Below are 21866 nucleotides of genomic sequence, written 5' to 3'. Positions count from 1 at the left end.
AGCGCTAAACCACAAGGGCGCCCAGATATCATAGTCATCAGATTTTGTAATATTCGGTAATCATAACGTCTTTTCATCAAAATATTGGCTTGGTGATTGTCATTTAGCTCAGTAATAGTCATTCATCATGAACGTTGACGAGCGGCCCCACACACCATTCACAGTCAGTCTGCCATTGTTTATCAGCGAGTGACCGTCACCCCCCGCGTTCATACAATACATTTTATAATACTATTCCATTCTGTTTAGTGCTTGCAACTGCTAAGTAAGCCACCATGGGCCCAAAGAAAGGTCCTAGTGCCTGCCAGCCCTTTGGTAAAGGGCTAAGAGAGAGGGAAGAATGTGCCTTCTTCAGTGATTCTGCGATATGTAAGATACTAAAGCAGCAGGAGTTGACAAAGGCTATAGCCCCAGCCAGTGAAAAAGTGTAGCATTAACAGTGTAGCAAGTAAGTTAAGTGGTTAATCGACAGAAAAAGGACAGCATTAAATTGACTCCTCCAATACTGTTGGAGTTATATAGGGCGACTGACAATACCGCTGCCTCTGCTGCCGCCATCACCACCATGTAAGGCTTATCTTTCAGTGGCCCTTATACACCCAACAACAACACAACACCACTTATCACATACGTAATGACATATTTTATTCATTTTAGAGTATATATCATGTTTCTATGTTAATATTGTTTATGTCATATTAGATGAATTGTGCTAGATAAATAAGCCGTAGAGTTGATATTAGCATCATATTGAAGGACTACCTTGTCCCGACTCCAAACACACCCTGCCGCCACCCCAATTCCTAACATACACCAGAAACAGACCTCTCTGGAACACTTTTTTGAGCGACAGGGGTCCAGTGACTCTCAAACTGGTCCTAGTGGCATTAAAAACAAAGAAGGGGATTCCCCTTCCAAACAGTAATTTCTCCATCCTCTCCCCTCCTCGTGTCTTCAATAAAGGTAAGTGTCATATTGTTATTGTTTTATTCATGTCTCATTGTTTTCGGTGTAGGTAAATGTATATTTCATATAAAAAATATTTTTTTTAATACTTTTGAGTGTCTGGAACGGATTAATTGGATTTACATTATTTCTTATGGGAAAAATTAATTTGGAAATCGTCAAATTCAGCTTTAGTCACACTCTCTGGAACGGATTAATTACGATAACTAGGGATCCACTGTATTTTCTTTGTAAGATGACATGTGTCAAGGATCTTGCTAGGCTGAAAGCACCTTGGTTTTTAGTCTATAATGTGTTGTGCCAATGAGCTCTGCTTTCAGGCAATGTCTCCTTCAATAGTAAGCTTGGTGTCTTCCACACTGTAAGATATAAATGCTTTTCCCAGCGAGTGATGCACTCGTTTGTGTTGTTGGTCCTAGAAGCATTACTGGTGTTCCCGAATTCTGGTGTCTTGGCTACGTAACATTTTTGCTATACATATATTGTTTATCATGACAGGCATATGGATGTGTGTATGCACTAGCACTATTGTTATTCAGTTGTGCAAGATTTGGAAATGTCAAGAATGGTTTCTGGCATGACAACTGCTCTTAATTAATGCCACTTCTAACTACTTAAAAACAAATTGATCTCAAGACATCCCATTTTTTATTCAGCCTGTTCTTTAATAACATGAAACTAAAGAACAGTAAAAATATGGTAAAAATAATTAAAAAATAGGGAAGCAAACTGATGTAATAGGGCAATTACTCATTCTCATATTCCACCTCAGTGATTTCTTCTTGAAAATTGGATTAAACCCTCGTTGAATGCTAAGTGATGAGCACTGTGGAAGTTAATAGGCTGTATTTCATCTACATCATTGGCTCACAATGCCAACCAGCATCTCAAGCTAGTAATCTTTGTATAAATGGCTTTAAAAAGTTGACAAGTTGATAAATGAGACATTTGTGCAACACTTGGGTATCTTCATTCTGGAAACATTTTGACAGCCACTGACTTCTTCAATCCAATAGAGAAGAACAGTGGAAGATGAGTTTGAGGTAATCAGTTCCTCAGCCTGGAGTTGATGTGTTCAGTCCATCAGTCTTGATAAGAAAAGATTGATGGACTGAACACATCAGTTTCAGGCTGGGAGACTGATTACCTCAAATGCCTACTCATCTTCCACGGTTCTTCTCTGTACTGGGTTGAAGGAACCACTGGCTGGCAAAATATTTCCAGACTTAAGACAACTGCAACAGAATATACAGGCATCACATTTGATACAAATACCCTTTGATATTCCTCGTGTTTGCCTGAACCTCTTGAAACTCAATGGAAATTAAAGGGCCAGTTATTATTATTATTATAATAAAAAAAAAGTGCTAAACCACAAGGGATTAAAGGGCCAGAAATATGAAATAACTTGGCAAATGGAATAAAAAAGTGACAATGAATTAAAACAAAAGCTGTGATTAATGTATTTCCCTGAAACAATTTGTTTTCTTTTTAATTTAATCACATCTCTAAGAATTATTGCATCATTACCCCTCGAGGGAGGTGCAATGATGCCTTGCCTTCCTTGGATTAAACTTGACTGTCTCCCATCCCCAGTGCACCCCATGAAAATAATGTACAGTAATGCTCCTATATTATACATATTTCTGTATATAGTGATATATTATGCATTACATATATGTATATAGCCAAAAAATCTACTATAATGGAAATATATTCTAAAGTTCATTGTTGTATGTTTGTTAACTTCATTGTATACAATTATGAGTCACATTCAACTAACACAACAGAAATTGTACATCAATGTATTTAATTTCATATAATAAAATTCACTTTTATACAACTCAGTATAATTTGTTACTGAACAAGTTATATCGGGATAATCAATATCGACAAGGAAACCTTTGGTCAACACACACACACACATTACTATATAGTATATATGATAGTCAACCTACCTTCATTTTATAGTTCACTTCTTGTAGGATTCCCAACATGAATTTCTTAACAGTCCATGCAGTTGGAAACCATATTTTGCTTTATTTTAGGTTTGGTTGAATTAAGTTACACAAACCTATAAAACAGCACCATCAAAAACTGCTTGCCTCCCTACCCCTCTTTCCTTCCACCCCAGATACATACTCTTCATCCTATTGTGCTCCATCCTCTCTACATGTCCAAACCACCTCAGTATCCCCTCTTCTGAACTCTAAAGTAATATTTTTTGTAACTTCACACCTATATATATGTACTATCTTCTATTTTCCATGTTCTTATTTCTTTGCATAATATTCAGTTCACATATTGCTCTCAAGCAACAGTGAGGACCCCATTTTCATTTACTCCTTGCACTCCAAACTTGCCTACAACACTTTCTCCTACTTTTGAATTTGGGTCACCCACAAAAATTATTCTCTAACTTGGTTTGGAATTCCCTAAACATTCATTTTCTCAAAAAAATCTCTCCTCTACATTCCTCTCACACCTCACTTTTACTCTAATCTACATAATTCTGTAATGTTAACTCATATCCCCTCTCTCCTTTCAACAGTAGGTCATATAATATCTCCATTATTCCTTTAGCTCTAGTTCTTTGAGATATACCTAATTTTACCCCAATTACTCCCCAGGAAAATTCTCCCATTCGTTTTAGCTCTAGGATATCCAGCTGTTTTCTTTCATCACATTAAGAATCAATTCTTTATCATCTGTACTATGCTACACCCAAGATTATTTAAACAACCCAACTTTATTATTATTATTATTATTATAATCAAAAAAGAAGCGCTAAACAACTCAACTTTAAAATTCACTTCTTTGTCTTTTTAGTAATTAACGTATGAGAGGTTACTAAAGGCCCTTCTGGCATCTTAGTCACCCCTTCAACATGCATTGCTTTCAGAGGAGAGATTCCAGGCCACTTTCTCCATGAAACTGAAAGGAAATACTACAAGGGCAAGCATTACAAAAAAAAATTAAGACAAAAACTTCAATGAGTGTGCATACATACACATGTAAATATACATTCACATGCATATACTGTATACTGGAGGTGAGTATTATTTGCAAGATTTCCTTGTCATCATGCATGTTTACAAGACAAAAAGAAAAAAAAAAAGCAATCCAGCCAGTGTAAAACATTTAATAAGTGTCTGTTTCACACTCACATTCTCCAGGTACTACATGACCCCTAAAGTTGAGGGATTCCCATATTACAATAAAAAAATAAAATTTACACAAATATGGACAGTAGTACCTCCCTGCCTGGTTGCTGTCTATCAGCTTACCATCTATAGTTAACCTATCATACCATTTATTTTTGTTACAGGACTCCTAGCATGAATTACTGAATGTTCCATGGAATTAGAAAAAAATATTTTCCTCTACTTTAGACTAGGTTAATTTTCATTTCATAGCCCATGTAATCATATATTTAACTACAATTGAGTAATTTAACCAACAACAAAAACAGCCATGATGCATCAGACAGCACAGTGTCTGGACAAGAACAGGCAAGGTTTAAATCTGAACTGTAACATCTGTGGTGAAGAGATGGGTTGCAATAGTATATGTATGTATATTGTACTGTATATTACAACAGTGCAATATTTAATCACATTTAGCATCATAACATTTATCTTCGTCCTCTGAGAAAATATAATGTTTTTCCACATTAATTAGCTATAGGTTTACATTCTCTTATCACATTCTATACACTAAATTCTCTGAATTATCACAAGTTACATATACTATACCATATTTGTTTTGTTGTACGTATTTTATACTAGGCTCTCTGATGCTTTCTTGCTCAAGGAAGTGTGTGAAACTTTGCTGTCATCACTTATTAGGGTTTGGACTCCCTCATCACCATGGTACTGCCTCTCTTTAGCATCTAGAACAGCCCTCCGCATGATGGCAGCTGCTAGCGCTACTTGGGAAATCTGAAATTTTGCATTGACAACATTAATGAATGAATTATCAATATCTTTTATATCTATTTGTGGAGGTGTGTTTGTAATAGTGTACTTGCCTTAGTTGTCTAAATTATGAATTGAAACAGACAAGTTGGAAATTAATATATCAGTACTGTTTTAGGACAAAAAAAAAAAAAATACAAAATGAACTATGAGAAAGAAAACTCAATACAATGACCAAAGATTGAAGAGATTGAGGGAATTTTTAAGTGGCTGCTGGTTTGAAGGAGTATCTTGATTTTTACAGGCATTACAATATCTTAACAAGTTATTGTTGAGCCATCCTTATATATTTAAATAATTTTCATGAAATATTACTCGGTATTAATACCTGGGAAAAAGATTGTGACTTGGGCCTTCTTTGTGGAGGGTCCACATTTTCCTGTGCCTGTTCTCGCTTGTATTGATTATAATTTAACTCAGCATTAGTAAACAATTGTGGAAGAAAAGGATTAGTGGTGGAGCAGAACTTTGCACTGTGGGAACTGTTGACTGTGTTTGCTAGAGGTTCAGGCTGCTTGTAGTGGTCAGTCATGGATACTGATGCTAGTGGATTCAATCCTTCCCTAGAAACTATACTGGGCCCGGTAACCACATTTTGTATCTGCTGGGCTTCTTGATGTGGTTTATGGGCATGTGAAGTGATTAGGCTGTGGATGGTTGGGCACTCTGTGGAGTACTCCAGAAGCTGGTCAGAGAAAAGGGAAATGAATAAAAATATTTTACCCAAACTTATAAAATAAAAATTTAATATTATCTTGCACTCAAAGCCAATTACTGAAAGAATGTTAAAAGTCAACATGCACATGTAAGGCAAATATTTAGGTATAAAGCAATGCATTGTCATTACACATCATGTCAGAAATTTTTAACTGTCCAAAAGTATGCTTTATCAACTTTAGTTTATAATAAAATATTTGTGAAACATTTAGGTAGTAGGTTGGTAAACAGCAACTGCCCAGGGAGGTACTACCATCCTGCCAAGCGAGTGTAAAACGAAAGCCTGTAATTGTTTTGCATGATGGTAGGATTGTTGGTGTCCTTTTTTCTGTCTCATAAACATGCAAGATTTCAGGTACGTCTTGCTACTTCTACTTACACTTAGGTCACACTACGCATACATATACAAGCATATATATACACCCGTCTGGGTTTTCTGCTATCTTCTTTCTAGCTCACGTTCTTGTTTATTTCCTCTTATCTCCATGGGGAAGTGGAACAGAATTCTTCCTCCGTAAGCCATGTGTGTTGTATGAGGCGACTAACATGCCGGGGGCAAGGGGCTAGTAACGCCTTCTCTTGTATAAATTACTAAATTTAAAAAGAGAAACTTTAGTTTTTCTTTTTGGGCCACCCTGCCTTGGTGGGATGCGGCCAGTTTGTTGAGAAAATTTTTTTTTTGTGAAACATGGCTGGTGAATGTTGCAACAAGGAGGAGGCTGGAGGTGGGGATGTCATGTCTGAGAGCAATGTGAGGTGTGAATGTAATGCAGAGAATTTGTAGTTTGAAAATTAGGAGGATGTGCAGGATTACCAAAACTATTATCCAGAGGGCTGAGGAGGGGTTGTTGAGGTTGGTTCAGACATGTAGAGAGGATGGAAGGAAATAGAATGACTTAGTGTACAAATCTGTAGTGGAGAGAAAGAGGGGTAGGGGTTGGCCTAGGAAAGGTTGGAGGGAGGGGGTAAACGAGGTTTTGTGTGTAAGGGGCTTGGAATTAAAGCAAGCACGTGTGAGCGTGTTAGATAGGAGCAAATGGAGACAAACGACTTTTAGGACTTGTGCTATTGGAGTGTGAGCAAGGTAACATTTATGAAGGGATTCAGGGAAACCAGCAGGCCGAACTTGAGTCCTGGAGATGGGAAGTACAGTGTCTGCACTCTGAAGGAGGGGTGTTAATATTCCAGTTTTATAACTAGTGTAAGCGCACCTCTGGCAAGACAGTGATGGGGTGAATGATGAAAGTTTTTCTTTTTCAGGCCACCCTGCATTGGTGGGAGATGGCCAATGTGTTAATAATAATAATTTGTAAATTTAAAAAAAACCTGAGGGAGGGAGTAATTGGAGGGAGGAGGTAAAGGTGGTGCTTAGACTTCCAGCAAGCGTGCATGAGCACGTTAGATAGGAGTGAATGGAGAGGAATGGTTTTTGGGACCTGATGAGCTGTTGGAGTGTGAGCAGGGTTAATATTTTGTGAAGGGATTCAGGGAAACTGGTTAGCCAGACTTGAGTCCTAGAAGTGGGAAGTACAATGCCTGGACTTTAAAGGAGGGGTTTGGGATATTGGCAGTTTGGAGGGACATCTAAACTGCCATATCTGAGCACCTCTGCATGGTATGAGATGGTATGAGTGATGGTGAAGTGTTGAGTGATGGTGAAGTGTTGAATGATGATGAAAGTTTTTTTCTTCCTTTTTGGGTTTTTCTTTCTTTTTTGGGTCACCCTGTCTAAGTGGAAAACGGCCAATGCGTTAAAAAGAAAAGTGAACTGCACCAAAAATCAGGATGATGCCTCAATCATTCACGATGAAAAACTTAGCAGTGGACCCACTATAATGTATTATTAAAGGTTTTCTTATTAGCCTTTTCTAACCTAGGCAGGGCATCCTAAGGTGAGAAAAACTTTCAATACTCTCCCTATGCTCAAAAATAACCCATGTGGAGACAAACTCATTAGATTAATTGCTTTGTATATTCTGACTCCCTGCTGGGGTCCTCTACCCAAGCACTGACAAGTGTTCATCACTTTTTCTTTAGATATTCTCCCTATATTTACAGAAGGGTACAAATATCATAATTCAGTGTTGCCCCATCAAACTAAAACTTACTCAACCTACTTTCAGAGTGCGGATGCTATTTTCTAAGCTTCCAAAAATCAAAGTCAAGTAGCATGTTTTCTTTGCTACAGTCACAGATATTACCATGGTTGTATTCTAAGTGCATGTAAGATATCAAACAATTTGCTCTCAATAATTACACTCTAACATTATTACATATATGTATTCCCTTGCTGAATGTCCAAGTCTTACATGTTTCAGTTATCCCAGATTCACGACATAAAGGCTCTTTACGACCAACCAATCAAATATTGGTGACAAATTTGTAAGGGTATGGAAAAAGAAGCGATTAAAATTACAGTGGTACCCCAAGTTTCGAACTTTCTTCATTCCAGAAGGCTGTTCAAGTGCCGATACTAGACGAATTTGTTCCTATAAGAAATAATGTCAATTAGGTTAGTCCGTTTCACACCCCCAAAGATACACATACAAAAGCACTTACAATAATAAACTTACATAATTGTTCAAGTTGGGAGCGGTTCGAAACTCGGGTACCACTGTATAACCAAACTGAGCGATAAACCCATGCTGTAAGTAAATGCAGAAAAAGAGAAAGATGATGACTGTAACAAAGTCTAAGCAGTGATAGATGAAATATCAAACTGGAAGTAGCATGGAGGAGGTGGATGTATTAAGATATTTTGTAAATGGATATGACAGAAGATGGGTCTATGAAAGATGAGGTGAACCACAGAATAGATGTGGGTAAAAAAATGGGTGGTGTGTTGAAGCATTTGTGGATAGAAAAATTTATCTTTGGAGGGTAAAAAGGGAATGTGGTACTAACACTTATATGGCTGTATGTCATGGTTTTTGAATGCTGCAGTGAGGAGGCGGCGAGGCAATGGAGAGGTCATGTTTGAGAGAAACTTGGGTATATATCATGCAGAGAATCTAAAGTATAGAAATTAAAAGGCAATTTGGGGTCAGCAATGGTATAATTCAGAGGGCTGAGGAGGGGCTACTGAGGTGGGTTAGGCTTGTAGAGGATAAAGAGGGAGAGGATGATGATAAAGGTGCATAAATCTGGGATGAAAGGTAAGGGAGGGAGGGGGTTAAAGGAGGCTTTGAGTTTTAGGGGCTTGAGCATTGAACAGGCTTGTGCGAGTATATTAGACAGGGATTAATAAAGATAGAGTTTTTAAATGGAAGTTCTGTTAGTGTGAGAGCAAGGTAACTTTTATAAAGGGATTTAAGGAAACCAGTTAGCTAGACTTGAGTCCTGGAGTTGGGAAGGGCAATGCCTGCACTCTGAAGGAGGGGTGGGGATGGTACAATCGAAGTGTTATCTGAAATATATCAGTACAATTCTAGCAAGATCATGACTGTATGAATGATGGTGAATGTGTTTCCTTCTTTGGATCAATCTGCCTTGGCAGGAAATTGCCACTGAGGTAAAAAACAAAGAACTATGTAAATATAGAATAAATAAATATCTGGATACGGTATGTATTTTTTTTAATACATCGGCCGTTTCCCACCAAGGCAGGGTGACCCAAAAAGAAAGAAAAAAAAACTTTCATCATCAGTCAACACTTTCACCATCATTCATACATAATTACTGTTTTTGCAGAGGTGCTCAGATACAACACTTTAGATAAATATAGAATATATAAATACAATACATATATGTAAACAAGTAAATGTAGAATAATAATACAGTATTTATTATAGCCTCATTTCAGACAGTAGGAATTGACACTGTGTTGGAAAGCAACTTGCTATATAGAGGATGGGTTTGTGTATGAATGTTTGGTTATGATGAGCAGTGAGTGTTGCTAGGTGAATACATGTACTGAACAGGGGCAGTATGTATCTGAAGATGAGCCTATTCATCTTGCCTATGCCCAGGACTGAATATGGGTTCTTCTGTTGTGAGCTAAACAAGCTACTACTACTAAGCTACCAGATACCTCAACAAGTCTGGAGTATATATGTTTCGCACTATGTAGTTGTGAGTAAATGAAAAACAAAAACATTAATATACAGTACAGTACTATAATCACAGATGTGGGCTATTTGTATTAGAAATGACTGTCACATATGAAGAAAAATTCAGAAAACACAGCAAAGATTGTCATACAAGTCTTAAAGTTATAACACTATAGGTGCATCTTTATGGTTAATATATTTAATTAGGAACCAAAAGTAACAAGAGATTGCAAAATCACCTTGAGTCTGGCAGCAAGTGCAGTATATTGTTCTTCCTGCACTACTGGATTGGTGCCCTCTGTGAAACTCTTACACTTGAGAAGTGCGGAGGAATTCTGCCAGTCGTCTGTACTTTCTCCACTTCGCAACAGAAGCTGCTGAACCAAGTCTGGTAAATCCACAGAGTTCTTGGATCGCTGCAGCTGGTGAAGGAGATCCATCACACGCTGCAGGCTTGGTTTATTCTTTTGATGCTCAGTCGGTTGTTTCTTGACATCTTGGCTGGGTGACTGTAGGCCAGTGGAGCAACAGTTAAGTCCAAAATGTGGCTGGTGATTGAAAAAAAGTTGTAATAAATGGAATGTAGGTTCTGGAATAATAAAAGATTTTAGATTATTCACTAAGCCTTTGGAAAATTGTGAAATGTCTAATAATGTGTAGAATAGTAATTCTGGAGAAACTGTACTCTAAATACATTTTGTAACTGGATTATATAGTGTGCACTTTGGACCATATATACATTCAACCAAGTGTACTCTTGACCAAGCATACTTAACCATGTACATGCTGGACCATGTACTCTCTACTTGACCATGACCATGTGCACTATAGTCTATGTATACACTCTGATTTATGTATAATTTGGACCTGTATGCACTGGATTATGTATACTCTGAAATGTGTATTATCCATATACTCTGGATCATGTATTCACTGGACTGTATACTCCAGACCATACATACTCTGCATCATGCATACTTTAGACCATGTATGATCTTGACAATATAATTGATAATGTATACTCTGGACCATGTATACCCAACAATTTCTATTCAAACATGTACAGAGGGTCATGTATTCTATGGACTATGTATACCAGACCAGGTATACTCAGGCATGCATAAGCTTGACCATGTAAATTTTGTGTCATGTATCATGCTGTTAAAAATCCTTCAAAACTAATGCAGTAGGTTATTGAGAGAGTAACCACCCAGGAAGATTATGCACTCCTGTAAAATTAGCATGAAACAGAAAGATGTTAATTGTTATGCAGGACTGCCAGTGTTTACTTTGCCTTGTCAACATGCAAAAATGACAGTATTCAGTATGCGTTTATATTTAATCTCCCGTTTCTGTCTCAGTACCATAGTTCTTATTCCTGTAACACTGCATTTCTTCCAGTTTATGAAACTTTGGCTAAGATTAGGTCTGGAGGCTGTGATCTCAATGGAAATAAGTCACTGACTTTTATGGATTATCCTAGGTAATTTACACACGTCACTAGGTATAATGCTTGTACTCATGTGTACCTCTACCTAAATAAACTTAATTTCTTACTTATTAATCCACATAATCATTAGAAGACCCTCACTCAAGTCTTCTAGTATCAGAAAGTTAATTTGTCCTAAAAAAAATGCAACACACAGACCAAATAATTCTGAGTAAGTAATAATATGGGTCTGCTTAGGATTTTCAAGCAAACTACTCTGCATTAACTGTCAGTGGAGAAAGTCTAGTAGCACACACTTGCTTGGAATAAATATTAATTACCATGCAGTCCTATGCTCCTTATGTATGTCAAGTACGTATTAACCCTTTCAGGGTCCAAGGCCCAAATCTGGAGTCACGCACCAGTGTCCAAGAATTTTCAAAAAAAAAATTTGTTATTTTTTCTTATGAAATCGTAGAGAATCTTTTTGTGAAGGTAATAAAACAAAAAGTACGAAATTTGGTGGAAAATTGACGAAATTATGCTCTCGCGAATTTTGATGTGTCAGCGATATTTACGAATCGGCGATTTTGCCGACTTTGACTCCCATTTTAGGCCAATTACATTATTCCAATCAACCAAATTCTTAGCTATTTCACTAGTATTACTTCTATTCTATCGATTGAGCACAAGAAATCGCCAAGTCAACTGTTTCAACTACAAAATAAAGTGATCGGAAATTGTTAATTTGGCCAATTTAACACAAAGTTCAAAATATTCCAATTTCAAAATAGGGTCCAGAATAAACAATGTAGGCATTCCTGGCACTAAACTAACATTTCCTCTGTTCATTAGTCATGTTTTGAGGCTTTACAAATAAATTCCATTTTGATTTTTTATTCACATAATGAATTTTTATTCACACCAAAAAATAGAAGATTTACTGCTATGCAATACTGTAATAATTGTATAAATATCATCACCATATTTGTGAATGTATATTAGACCCACCAGCTGACGTGTATTAGACGTGTGAGGTCGTTTGTTTACTCTTGAATATCGGCAAAAATTTAACATTTCCGCTACTTTGAGCTCAGTTTCAAGCCATTTCCAGTGCTAAAACCAATCAAAATCATCTCTATTTCTGTAATATGTCTTTCATTCTATCAAATGAGACCAAGAAATCGCAAATACAACTATAAAAAACATACGAAAAAACACTGCAAAGTTGCTGTTTTAATCAAAAAATCATGATTTCAGTTTTTTTCTCTCATTATACAAAGTGTGCTGCAGGATCTGTTTTATGTGGTGCACACATACCACATAGATGTATTCTCTCATATCTAGGCCCAAATGTACCACTCACAGTTTATCAGAGTGAGCTGAGCTCATGGCATAGATCTACGGTTTGGACGCTCACCATAAAGCCGTAGATCTACGGGACGGACCCTGAAAGGGTTAATCTCATGGCCCTTCTGTTGGGTGTAAGCAACTGTAGATCATTTGCATACATAAACACGATTGAAAATTAGTTGCTAAACCGGTAACCAACCCATATGCCTAAATTCTTAATGTGGGCCCCAAGTATACAAGAAAAAATGGGATTTAAAACTGCTTAGTTTGATGCCATTAAACATTGTATACTATACTGTGAAGGTTGTAACCTGCACATTTTGGTCTGTCCTGCACAATTTTAAGTTAATACCAGAGTGGACTGAAATGTTATAAGGTTCCTCTTGTAAGTGTGGGTTACCTGTGAAGTGTTTCAGTCACTGTATTGTGATTTTTTAGTCTCTGAGGGATGTATATCTGTAGTGACAGCAGTAATGTATATACACCAAGCTCATAGTGCTGTATGACTTATGGGTTTAGTGTTTCTTCTTAACCCTTTGACTGTCGAAGGGCCCAATCCTGAAGTTGCTCCTGGTGTCGCAAAATATTCGAAAAAAAAAAAAATTATTTTTTCTTATGAAATGATAGAGAATCTTTCCCCGATTGTAAAGACACCAAAAAAACGAAATTTGATGGAAAACTGACGGAATTACGCTCTTGCGAAGTTAGCGACTTCGGCGATATTTAAAAATCGGCAATTTCGCCCACTTTGAGCCCTATTTTCGGCTAATTCCGTTATTCCAGTCAACCAAACTCATAACTATTTCTTCAGAACTCTATTTTTTCTATCGATTGAGCACAAGAAACTGCCCATTTACCGATTTCAACTACCCAATAACATGGTCAGAAATTTGCAATTTGGCCAATTTCACGAAAATTAAAAAATACGACAATTTCAAAATAAGGTCCAGAATGAACAATGCAGACATTCCTGGCTCTAAAATAAGATTTTCTTTGTTCATCAGTCATGTCTCCAGGTCCCTGTGATATTACTCTTGCTTTTTATTTTGAAATTTTATTCAAACAAAAAATAGAAGATTTACTGTTATGCAGACTACTGCAATACTGTAATAATTGTAAAAATTACATCAACCCATTCATGACTGCGTATTAGAATGGCTATTTGGACATTTATTGGACAATGACATCATTTGTTTACTTTTGAACATCGGCAAAAATCAAACATTTCCTGTACTTTGTGCTCCATTTCCAGGTTCTTTTTATGGTAAAATTAATCAAAATCACCTCCATTTCTATAATATAGTTTCCATTCTATCAAATGAGACCATGAAAACGAGAATACAACCACAAATACTATACGAAAATAGACCACAAAGTCGGCATTTTAATTAAAAAAAACGGTCGGAGTTTTTTTTTTCTCATTATGCACTGCGTGCTCCAGGATTTTTTTTATGTGGTGCACACTGACCACACAGACCCATTCTCTCACATGTGGGCCTTCTAGCTTTCTCCTGCCTGATTTGAAGCCGCTAGAATTTATGAGTATATATACGTCAAACACGGTACCTTACAAACGTATATATACGGCCGCGACAGTCAAAGGGTTAATAATAATAATTAGCAACTTCATTAGTCGAAGAGAAGTATTCTGAATTTCCATGATTCCAATGAGAAAAATAATGATTAAGATTGATAGAAATGGAATTTTGCTAATTAATTAAAACAGTAATACCTACTGTACATATTATATAAAATACTAGAGCTCTAAATTATTATGAAGTGAACCTTGATAAGGAAGAAGAGAGGCTAAAAACTTACTTTACTATCATTTGCAGCCATTTCACCAAATCTCCCCTTCACCACACTTGCTTGCAAATCACCATTTCTTACACTTTCAACTTGGCCTGAGGAAGATCGTTCAGAGTAACTTGGCTGGTAGGGGGCTTGCACCGAATCTTTAGTGGGTCCTTGATAGGCCGATGTCTTGCGGCTTCTGGATTGTTGTGGACTGGTGGAGACATGGAAGTAAATGAATAAGTATGTTATTTTATTTAGGCACAGGTACACATAAGTACAATCATCATACATAGTGTAAATTACCTTGGATAACCCCAAAAAAGTCAGATAAAGTGACTTATTTCCACTGGGGTCTTGGACTAGAGAATTATATATTTTACCTGGAGAGGCAAGCATGTACAGAAATATTTAAGGCTAGGTTTCATTTGTGGTTTTTAAAATTATTTGGACTGATTTATAAAGACTGTCTGAAGGCTTCAGGAAAAGATAATTTTGAAATAAGGTCAGCTTATGGGGTGAGAGGATAAACATTGTTAGTATCAGCTAGATTAACTCTTTTGCTCTTTAATCTGTCTGAGAGGAAGTGGCCAGGTTTATTAAAGTACAGTGGACCCCCGGTTAACGATTTTAATCCGTGTAAGAGGGCTCATCGTTATGCGAAATAATCGTTATGCGAATGAATTTTCCCCATAAGAAATAATGGAAATAAAATTAATCCGTGCAAGACGCCCAAAAGTATGAAAAAAATTTTTTTTTACCACATGAAATGTTAATTTTAATACACACAAACTGAAAAAGGCATGCACAATTAAATGACACTTACTTTTATTGAAGATCTGGTGATGATTGATGGGATGGGAGGAGGGGAGAGCATTATCTTCTTACTGTTTAGAAGGGGAATCCCCTTCCATTAGGACTTGAGGTAGCAAGTCCTTTTCTGGGGTTACTTCCCTTCTTCTTTTAATGCCACTAGGACCAGCTTGAGAGTCACTGGACCTCTGTCGCACAACAAATCTGTCCATAGAGCTCTGTACCTCCCATTCCTTCAAGACTTTCCTAAAATGGGCCATAACATTGTCATTGAAATAGTCACCAGCACGGCTTGCAACAGCTGTGTCAGGGTGATTTTCATCTATAAAGGTTTGCAGTTCAACCCACTGTGCACACATTTCCTTAATCTTTGAAGTAGGCACAATGGATTCCACAACTGGCATAGGCTTCTCAGGGTTAGCCCCAAACCCTTCAAAATCTTTCTTAATTTCCATACTAATTCTCACCCTTTTTACCACAGGGTTGGCACTAGAAGCTTTCTTGGGGCCCATGGTCACTTATTTTCCAGAAACAGCACCGAAAACACTGTAATAATACGAAATATTCCGAGTGTATGCTTGGATGTTACCGCGGAGGCTGGCTGGTAAACAATGGGACGGCCGGCACATGTGAGGGCACATTGGACGCGTCTCGGACGAAAATCGGTAAGCGGGTTTTTAATCGGTATGCGCGGCAAAAATTTTGCGATAAAAGTAATCGGTATGCGGAAAAATCGCTATGTGATGCCATCGTTATGCGGGGGTCCACTGTACTGGAGAAGACAAGTGGAGCAGGAGAAAGAGTAAACATCCAGAATATTAGCCACAGGAATAGTAGCAGCAAGTTTAATTTATAAAGGGCAAAGGATGTTATTAATATTCTGTACAGAGCTGTATATCAGGAACAAGAAAAGGCAAAATACGTACAAGTGTCTTCATTGGATATGAGGGTGATTTAAGAAAGAAGTCTTTGAACTTGAAAGGCAGGCCCCATTTATAACACTAGGAACATTACCGAGATTAAAAAATGAAATGAAAATAGGAAAAATTTCAGTCAAGAAACTGAGTATCACATGCAAAGGTCATGATGGATTTTTTTTTTTTTTTTACAAATTGTAAAGGCTAGCAACAATGAATTTACAGTACATGCCAGTGTGCATAAGCCTTTGTAAAGGGAAAAGGGAAAGCCAGTCATACAGCACTGGACCTATACCTGGAGGTTACCTGGAGGTTATTCCGGGAATCAACGCCCCCGCAGCCCGGTCCATGACCAGGCCTCCCGATGGATAAGTCAAGGTCCCTCAAGGGAGGTGCCTTGAGGCTGCTGAGGGCTCTTGATCCAAGAAACTGAACTTATCTTCCCTTTTGGATTAAACCTGAATGCCTCCCATTCCCAAGGTACTATATGACCCTAATGCATCTTGCACTTCTCCCTTGTTAAAAAACATTGAACCTCAAGGAAAGAAAGTTGGGGGTTGGATTACATTTCAGCCTTAAACTTGATACAGCGACCAAGCTTGTTAAGAGCAAAAGGAAAAGGTTGAAGAGACTACTCATAAGCCCAGAGAGTGGAGACATCATCTATATAGTACAGTCATAGACAAAGGCATACACTAATAATGAGGAAAAACATACTCCATATAAAGATCAGCAAATGCATGAAACAGAGGAGAGTCCATGATAACACCAATTGTATGAGACCTGAACTATATTTACAATAAAAGTAAAGAATGTGAAACTGTAGCAAGAGCCCAAAAAGTGGTGACAAAAAGACTCAGGAAAACATAGAACTTTTATTTTTTGAAATACACTTTTCATTCACATATAGGGAACTTTCTCAAATGAAATTAAGGAAATAAGGCCATGCCAGTATATATAGTAGGGAGAAGGGTATTGCATCAGGTAAAGGTGGAGAAGTGGGTGGGTGCATTCAAGCACTACCTGGGTACAGTGATTTAAGAACTAAGTGTGTTAGTTTGATGTTTCTTCCTATTCTTGAATATGATGTGGGCAGAAGGCACCTCCACCTTCACCTGATGCACAACCTTCTTCCCTGCTGTATACTGTACATGAGAATGTCTTTGATTTTCTAGATTCACCTGAGAAAGTTCACTACATGTGAAAGAAACATCAAATATCTCTAATAATAAAGATTCTTTTGTTTACTAGTGTTTTTATTACCAAAATAAAAGAAGTTCAAATTAACACAAAGATGAATAAGATCAAGAAAACAAAACAGAAATGTGTACATAGGGTATGGATGATACACATCCTGCTTCTCTCTCTCTCTTTCTCTACACCTGTGTTCAGGAAGATAGAAAGCTTTGGTTCTGCATGTTAGTTTTCCCAATAACAATGTTAACAGAGAGTGAGCATACAGCAAGCCCTTGATTTAATCGATTACAGTAGAGGGGAGAGCAGGTGGACAGTAACTGTGACTGGACAATTCTGTAACCAATGTACTTAGTCTGTTGATTATGAATCAAATAACCCAGCAGATTTTGTCCTGTATTTCCAAAGTCTGTTAAATCAAGGGGTAACTGAAATATACTTAAATTTTTCCTCTAAACAAAGAAAAATGATAAATTTCTAACTACATTTTCAAGTGTGACTCCAGAAGTTTTATAGAGGAGGGGCTGAGGGGTGGCAATCTGGTTGGAAGAGGGGGAGCTAGGGAACTTGTCTTGAAGCATTGTTATATTTGTTAATTACAGCCTCTCCTCACTTAGTGATGTACTCGTTTACCGATGCCTCAGACTTACAATGGGCTCTCTGACCAGTATTCATACCTAAATAATGTATATTAGAGCTGATTTCCTCTATTTTGTTTATTTCAATATACAGTGGACCCCCGCATAACGATATTAATCCGTTCCTGAGAGCTCATTGTTATGCGAAATTATCGTTATGCGAATGAATTTTCCCCATAAGAAATAATGGAAATCAAATTAATCCGTGCAAGACACCCCAAAGTATGAAAAAAAAATTTTACCACATGAAATATTAATTTTAATACACACAAACTGAAAAAGGCATGCACAGTTACATGACACTTACCTTTATTGAAGATCTGGTGATGATTGATGGGATGGGAGGAGGAGAGAGTCTTAGTGTTTAGAAGGGGAATCCCCTTCCATTAAGACTTGAGGTGTCAAGTCCTTTTCTGGGGTTACTTCCCTTCTTCTTTTAATGCCACTAGGACCAGCTTCAGAGTCACTGGACTTCTGTCACACAACATATCTGTTCATAGTGGCCTGTACCTCTCGTTCCTTTATGACTTCCCTAAAGTGTTTCACAACATTGTCAGTGTAATAGTCACCAGCACGGCTTGTAATAGCTGTGTGAGGGTGATTTTCATCCAAAAGGTTTGCACTTTCAGCCACATTGCACAGATTTCCTTAATTTTTGTAGTAGGCAACTTCTTCAATTTCTCTCTCCCCTCCTCCGAACCAGTTTCCTCAGGTCTGGCCTCTTGCTGTTGAAGTTGATCTAGCAGCTCATCAGTGGTTAGTTCTTCATTGTCCTCCTCCACCAATTCTTCCACATCATCCCCACTAACCTCCAACCCCAAGGACTTTCCCAATGCCACAATGGATTCCTCAACTGGCATACTCCTCTCAGGGTTAGCCTGAAACCCTTCAAAATCCCTTTGGTCTACACATTCTGGCCACAGTTTCTTCCAAGCAGAGTTCAAGGTCCTCTTAGTCACTCCCTCCCAAGCCTTACCTATAAGGTTTACACAATTGAGGATATTAAAGTGCTCTCTCCAAAACTCTCTTAGAGTCAGTTGAGTTTCTGAGGTCACTACAAAGCACCTTTCAAACAGAGCTTTTGTGTACAGTTTTTTGAAGTTTGCAATAACCTGCTGGTCCATGGGCTGCAGGAGAGGAGTGGTACTAGGAGGCAAAAACTTCACCTTAATGAACCTCATGTCCCCATAAAGTCGCTCTGCCACGTCTGTAGGATGACCAGGGGCATTGTCTAACACCTGGAGGCACTTAAGGTCTAATTTCTTTTCAGTTAGGTAATCTTTCACATTGGGGGCAAATGCATGGTGTAACCAGTCATAGAAAAAGTCCCTAGTGACCCATGCCTTACTGTTTGCCCTCCACAGCACACACAAATTAGCCTTGAGGATATTCTTTTGCCTGAACGCTCTGGGAGTTTCTGAGTGATACACTAATAAAGGCTTCACTTTGCAATCACCACTAGCATTGGAACACATCAACAGAATAAGCCTGTCTTTCATAGGCTTATGTCCTGGGAGTGCCTTTTCCTCCTGAGTAATGTAGGTCCTGCTTGGCATTTTCTTCCAAAACAGGCCTGTTTCATCACAATTAAACACTTGTTCAGGTTTCAGTCCTTCACTGTCTATGTACTCCTTGAATTCCTGCACATATTTTTCAGCTGCTTTGTGGTCCGAACTGGCAGCCTCACCATGCCTTATCACACTATGTATGCCACTACGCTTCTTAAATCTCTCAAACCAACCTTTGCTGGCCTTAAATTCACTCACATCATCACTAGTTGCAGGCATTTTTTTAATTAAATCCTCATGCAACTTCCTAGCCTTTTCACTTATGATCACTTGAGAGATGCTATCTCCTGCTATCTGTTTTTCATTTATCCATACCAATAAGAGTCTCTCAACATCTTCCATCACTTGCGATCTCTGTTTCGAAAACACAGTTGAACCTTTGGCAAGAACAGCTTCCTTGATTGCCGTTTTGTTGCCCACAATAGTAGCGATGGTTAATTGGGGTTTATTATACAACCTGGCCAGCTCGGAGACATGCACTCCACTTTCATACTTATCAATGATCTCTTTCTTCATCTCTATAGTAATTCTCACCCTTATTGCTGTAGGGTTGGCACTAGAAGCTTTCTTGGGGCCCATGGTCACTTATTTTGCAGATAAAATCACCAAAAACACTGTAATAATACGAAATGTTCCGATTGTATGCTTGGATGTTACCACGGAGGTTGGCTGGTAAACAATGCCACTGGCGGAACATGTGAGGCTGGCTCAGGCTGCACATTAGACGTGTCTCGGACGAACAGCGTTGAGCGGGTTTTTTGGCGGTATGCGAGGCAAAATCTTAGCGATAAAATGTATCGGTATGCGGATTTAACGTTATGTAAGGCCAACGGTATGCGGGGGTCCACTGTACAGTACATTACTGTAAACATTTACAAATAAACCAGAAATGTTATAAATGGTGCAAGGGTGACATTAAAACAACATCAGAGATGGTTGACACAAACTCGCTACCACTGTAGTATGCTCCTCACTTAGTGACGAATTCGTTTACCGACGTGGTCTCAGGAACATAACTCCGTCGTTAAGTGAGGAGACGCTGTATTTGTTTATAATTATTATTTGGGGGCTGTTGGAACTTTGGAGACCCCTTCAGCCCTTCCCTTGATACTGCTGCTGTACATTTAGTAACCAATATAATCCAATAACTTCATATACTTTGCTGTACATATTTGTAATTTACGAAACCACTCCAGATATAAAGTCAGCATTATTTTGCTACTGTTAGTACAGTGGTACACTACATTAACACTCTTTTACTATTGCATTACAGTACTAAAATTCAAATATTGAAGGGAACAACGTCTACACAATGAGTGATATCAACATGCCCTTTGTATTAGTAATATAACACCTAATAAAGTACCATGTTAAGTTGATCCAGAAACTTAATATGGTGCTTTATTAGGTGTCAGATGTAATAGGAAAATATAGTTTCAGAATTCATTTTGAAATCAAACTTTAAATTCTGACAATATATAAATAACCCACACATGGGAGAGAGGAGTTTTCGACAACGTTTCGGTCCAATTTGGACCATTTACAGTCACTACTGTAAATGGTCAAGGTCGGGCCAAAATGTCGTCGTAAGCTCATCTCTCCTACGTGCGGGTTATTTGTGTCTTGTTACAGTCACGGTATTGTGCCTCTTTCTTTAAATTGTGATTTTGGAAGGTTTAAAAGAATTCAGATGAGAGATGCTGCATATATGTCATGCCCTTTCATGCCCTTTTAATGACACTGGTTAACATAAATTCATTTAAAGATAAAAGATACAGCAATGCAAATAACAACAAAATACCCCGCATAATTGTAAATGTGTTAGTGACACACTAGCATGGCTGAGTTTTGAGAGCTTCCAGGATGTACACAAAAAAACATGCTGGAACACAAGGAATGTATGAGTTTTGAGTTTAAGAATTTTTTGCATTATTAACCTCAGATACCTAAAAGTCAAGCTCCCCTATTCCTATACAGTATAACCATACCAAGTAAACCCTATTTTCACCCATTACTTTTAACACTTCTTATTTCAAGGATCTGAGTAGGGAGACATAGTAAAAGGTGTGGCTGATAAAATGTGTTTGAGATCGAGTGGTGATTGCGTATAGATAAGATAAGATTTCGTTCGGATTTTTAACCCCGGAGGGTTAGCCACCCAGGATAACCCAAGAAAGTCAGTGCGTCATCGAGGACTGTCTAACTTATTTCCATTGGGGTCCTTAATCTTGTCCCCCAGGATGCGACCCACACCAGTCGACTAACACCCAGGTACCTATTTGCTGCTAGGTGAACAGGACAACAGGTGTAAGGAAACGTGTCGAAATGTTTTCACCCCGCCGGGAATCGAACCCGGGCCCTCCATGTGTGAAGCGGGAGCTTTAGCCACCAGGCCACCGGTGTGTCAGACAGAAGTGGGCTGACCAGGCTGGTGTCTAAAGTATGTATTAT

The 21866-nt window shown here is 38.1% G+C and overlaps 1 protein-coding gene across 5 annotated transcripts in view; it reads right to left on the bottom strand.

Annotated features, from left to right (window-relative positions):
• Positions 1–1595: 1595 nt before the first annotated feature.
• Positions 1596–21866, bottom strand: part of LOC128704174 (uncharacterized) — a 119158-nt gene continuing 98887 nt past the window's right edge. For 3 of the 5 annotated variants that reach the window (XM_070099064.1, XM_070099061.1, XM_070099065.1), the window contains exons 11-15: positions 14310–14499; positions 9949–10257; positions 8234–8305; positions 5272–5628; positions 1596–4907 (exon numbers count right to left, since the gene is read on the bottom strand). In XM_070099064.1, the coding sequence (XP_069955165.1) occupies positions 4746–4907; positions 5272–5628; positions 8234–8305; positions 9949–10257; positions 14310–14499 (1090 nt within the window). In that variant the 3' untranslated portion in view covers positions 1596–4745. The remainder of the gene's footprint in view (positions 4908–5271; positions 5629–8233; positions 8306–9948; positions 10258–14309; positions 14500–21866) is intronic. The other 2 variants (XM_070099062.1, XM_070099063.1) reach the window with 2 other exon arrangements.

Source organism: Cherax quadricarinatus, chromosome 66 (assembly GCF_038502225.1).
Source record: "Cherax quadricarinatus isolate ZL_2023a chromosome 66, ASM3850222v1, whole genome shotgun sequence".
NCBI classification, from domain to species: domain Eukaryota; kingdom Metazoa; phylum Arthropoda; class Malacostraca; order Decapoda; family Parastacidae; genus Cherax; species Cherax quadricarinatus.
Note: the sequence above shows the minus strand (reverse complement) of the source record. Positions and strands in the feature narration are given on the sequence as shown.